Genomic DNA, 4,021 nt, shown 5'->3' on the forward strand with positions numbered 1-4,021 from the left:
AAACTATAAACATTTTTTTGAGATCATACACATTCATAGTAAAAATATATACTTAACATTACATTATAATAATATAATAATATTTAAAATTAAAAAATTAATTAGATATAATTAAAATATTATTATATTGGTTTGTGTAATATCAGTTCTCCTTTTTATATGTTTTGATCAAATGCAAACTTTTTTTCTCTCATTTTCACACAACCAACTTTGTCTTTATTCTCATTCTCTTATATCTATTTCTCCAATATTTTTGACTTAGCATAGGGTTCTGTAAGTATTATAATGTATGCAATAATATGGTGAGTGTCTATATGCAAAGTAAAGAACAATAAAATCTGTGTCTGCTCTTGTCTGCATGTCCCTTTTCTCATCTCGTCTGCACTCAGACTCACTGATTACTCTCCAGTCTCGACTATCCCCGTTACGTTACACTCTTTCTCTCTCTCTCTCTCTCTCTCTGAATATCTCAGCAAAAGTAGCATCGATAGAAAACGTCCTTTTAAGTTGATAAGACTGCCACTTGAAACCTTTAATGCAGGAACCTTAGCTTTCATTTCACTGTTTGTCTCGCACTCCTTTTCTTCCACGTACCACAGACAACGTACAATCTTTTAATGGATCAATCCAAGTCCTAATTACAACCAAAAATAAAAGCCTACAAAACACCTACATTGCATTATTTCAAACTAAAATCAACCATTTCCCTCTCATCTTCACTGCCTCTTTCTCCACCCAAGCTGTGTGGAGCATGCCCATTACCGAAGGCACGGACATGGTCTTTGAGGGACCGCTTGTGCTTGAAATCAGAACCACAGATGCAGAACCAAAGCTTCCCACAATTCTTCTCGTGTGTTCTCCAATCCCCTCTCACTGCAAATGCCTTCCTACACTTCCTGCACTCGAATGGCTTCCCTCCGTGCTTCCTTTTGTAGTGTGTTTGGAGGGTCCTGAAATCCTTCAGTGGCCTTGACCTTGGATAGTTTATGTTGTTTCTGCAACCCTCTTCACAGCAGTAGCAGGGAATCCTCAGCATCGAAGAACCTGCTTTTGACCCTCTCAGTGACTCCGTCCCTTTCCTATACTCTGATCCATGTCCCCACATGTGCATCTATATTTGTAACAATGTGTTAAACCACTTCATGTCATATTATTAGTTATATTATAATAATGTTAGTATATATAACAATTATTCATTCTCCAAATTCATATATTTTAGAATTAGATGCAGCAAAACACAGAGTTCTGCTTTGCATTTGGTTAATTTTAAAAATACAACATATAAATACACTGGACATGGATTTGAGATATGTTAAATGAGAAAATAGTTTACGTACACTCAATTTAAAGATTTTTTAATCTTATTTAATCGTAAGTTCGTATGATAAGTATGCTTACCTTTATGCTAATTAACAAACACTATTACAACTTTTATCTAACTTGACTTCTTTTATTTTTCAAATGATTCATGATCTTAAATTCCACTTTCAACAGAAAAAGGCAAGGGTTACCTTTTCACTGCGTGTATATACTATTTGTTATCAGCAAGAGGGCCTAAAGGATAATATATATGTGTGTGTGTAAGACCTTAACGATAAGAAAGTACTATATTTTTTGAGATTATTAATCTGATTCTACATACACAAAATTACTGCACTAGCTAAGCTAAGTAGTTCAGTTTCAGCTGTTACTGACTAACCTGCATGTTGTTGAAACGGGTGAAGGTTTTGTTACAGACTGTGCAAGAGAATTGAGTGGGTCCAATAAGGATTTGTTGAGTAGTAGGGATCCAATATGGACCATGAATCGGAGTGGAAGAAGGTTTGCTAACGGTGGTGGGAAGGCCAATGTGGAGGGCAACTGTTACACCACTCAGATCATCAGAGCTAGGGTTTTTCTGATTCATAGCAGAAGAGTGTTTTGGGTTAGAGAGTTTGGATTTGTGGTGGCAAGGAGGGCCAAGAGAGAGGGAAATGGAATCTTCATTGCCAACCTGGTCAGCTTCTAAGAAGGCACTATCAGATGATATGCAGGAGAAAGAGTATGGTTTGTGCATGGTGTTATGGTTGATGGTTGGACAGTGCAGATAAGATAATATTATAAGACGAGAGAGAGAAGTGAGGGAGAGGGTTGAGTTTTTGATTGAGAAATTGTAAGTGGAGGGGACAAGAAAAGGCCATAAATAAACAATTTTGTATGTGTCTGTGTTTACCTTTTATTCTAAGCAATGATATTCACCCGATCAATACCTTTTATTTATTTAGAGAGTTAAATTTTTAAACTTTTACAATGTAGAATTATTAAATTTTTATTTGTAAATAAAAAATGTACTTAGAAATTCAACCCAACTTTCTTTTCTTATTACATTATATTGCTTAAGTTTGGATAAATAGTACCATTAAGATAGGTACCGGTTAAAATATCAATTAATAAGTAATTAATAAGTGAAGAGTTACATTAAAAATTAGGGAAGAATATATTTTTACACATTCTGATAATCATAATCAATATCAACTGTCTCTTCGTATTGTAAAGTTGACAAAATATATCATGTATAAAGTTTGTCGTTGTTTAACAATGTTACTTTTGATGATTTTCAAAATTTGACTTAACTACAAGAAAATCATGAAATAGAAATCAATTTTTAGACACTAAAATAATTAGTTGCAATACTAACTAAATTAGATATCATTTTAGAAACCAAAGAAAAATTTAGTTTCTAACTTAGTTTCTATTATTTTTAAATAGTTTATAAATTGGTATCTAATTAGCAACCAAAGTTTTAACTACCAATTATTTAGTTTCTAAATTTGGTAGCAAAAACTTTAGTTGCTAATTAGATATCAATATAGAAACTATTTAACAATAATAAAAACTAATTTAGAAACCAAAATTTTTTTAGTTTTTAAAATGGTTTATAATTTAGTTACTATTGCAACTAATTATTTTGGTCTCTAATAATTGGTTTCTATTTCATGATTTTCTTGTAGTGCTTGAAGAATCTGTTGTTGAGGGTGTGTGTAGTTAGACAGATTTTGAGTTGTTAATTTGCACTTAGTTATGATCCAAGTTCGTATGATTAGAAATCTCTTTTGAAAGTTTTGTTTTTCAAATCTGTGTTAATTTATTTAATTGATTTGTGTTTTAAATCAGTTGAAAAAGCTTTTGTTCAAGTCTGGTGACCAAAACAAGTTCTCAACAGGTTGATTTATCGCGACAACTGATTCAATAACACTTAAGGTTTTTAAAAGGTTTAAAAATGATTTGTTTTCTTTTGTCTTTTTTGTAAAGCAAAACCAATCAGTCATTTTGATAAATGAACTGGTTTTCTATGTTGAGATTTTCATAAAAATGAGAACAATAAGTTTTTTTAAAAAATCAATTAAGTAATTTTAACATAATATTGTTATGATTTTCAAACTGTTTTTAAATGCTTTTAACATTTTTAATTATCAAACTATTTTAACCATATTTTAAAGTCTATATAAATATTTTTCCTGGTCATTTTAAAAACCAAAAAAAAAATATTATTGAATTTTTTTTCAAGAAAAAATATCAAAGAGCTTTGAGAATCATATTATCATCTTGGATCATTGCTTTTGTGTGAAATAGGATTCTGGGTTATTTCATCTTTTGTTCTTCAATTTGTAAAGCCAAATGTATATTTAATTCATTTTTTTAATCTGTATTGTGTTGTAAAACAGTTTTAGATAGTGTTGTGTGTTCTTGAAGGGTTCAAGATCAACACTTTTGGTTGTGCTGTAATCTAGTTTTGATTACTTAGTGAATTTTCAGTTGTGTGTTGGGGATTGGATGTAGCTCTTAGTTAAGAGTGAACCAGTATAAATTTCTCTGTATGAATCTCTCTTCTTCACTGTGATAAACTGTATTAAATTCTATATTGTGTATTATGCATAAAACAATTAGTTGTTTTGTAAAACCAACAAGTTTATATTTTTCACAAAATTGTAAATCTATCAAATAACTAGTTGAACAGATAAATCAATTGATTGATTTAATT

At 30.8% G+C, this 4,021-nt stretch overlaps 1 protein-coding gene across 1 annotated transcript; it reads right to left on the bottom strand.

Annotated features, from left to right (window-relative positions):
- Nucleotides 1-312: 312 nt before the first annotated feature.
- Nucleotides 313-2,142, bottom strand: LOC137828407 (zinc finger protein WIP6). Its single transcript, XM_068634971.2, has 2 exons — nucleotides 1,700-2,142; nucleotides 313-1,111 (listed from the first exon to the last, which is right to left on the bottom strand). Exons 1-2 carry the CDS (start codon nucleotides 2,054-2,056, stop codon nucleotides 680-682), a joined length of 789 nt encoding a protein of 262 aa, XP_068491072.1. The 5' UTR covers nucleotides 2,057-2,142; the 3' UTR covers nucleotides 313-679.
- Nucleotides 2,143-4,021: the final 1,879 nt, after the last annotated feature.

This window comes from Phaseolus vulgaris, chromosome 7 (genome assembly GCF_051622355.1).
Source record: "Phaseolus vulgaris cultivar YP4 chromosome 7, ASM5162235v1, whole genome shotgun sequence".
NCBI classification, from domain to species: domain Eukaryota; kingdom Viridiplantae; phylum Streptophyta; class Magnoliopsida; order Fabales; family Fabaceae; genus Phaseolus; species Phaseolus vulgaris.

What these genes read in the sequence shown, in the direction of transcription:
- LOC137828407 (XM_068634971.2), bottom strand. Translation starts at nt 2,056, where the DNA reads ATGCACAAACCATACTCTTTCTCCTGCATATCATCTGATAGTGCCTTC. An exon ending in CCCGTTTCAACAACATGCAG is followed by an intron (nt 1,112 to 1,699) that starts GTTAGTCAGTAA and finishes TTACAAATATAG; the next exon opens with ATGCACATGTGGGGACATGG.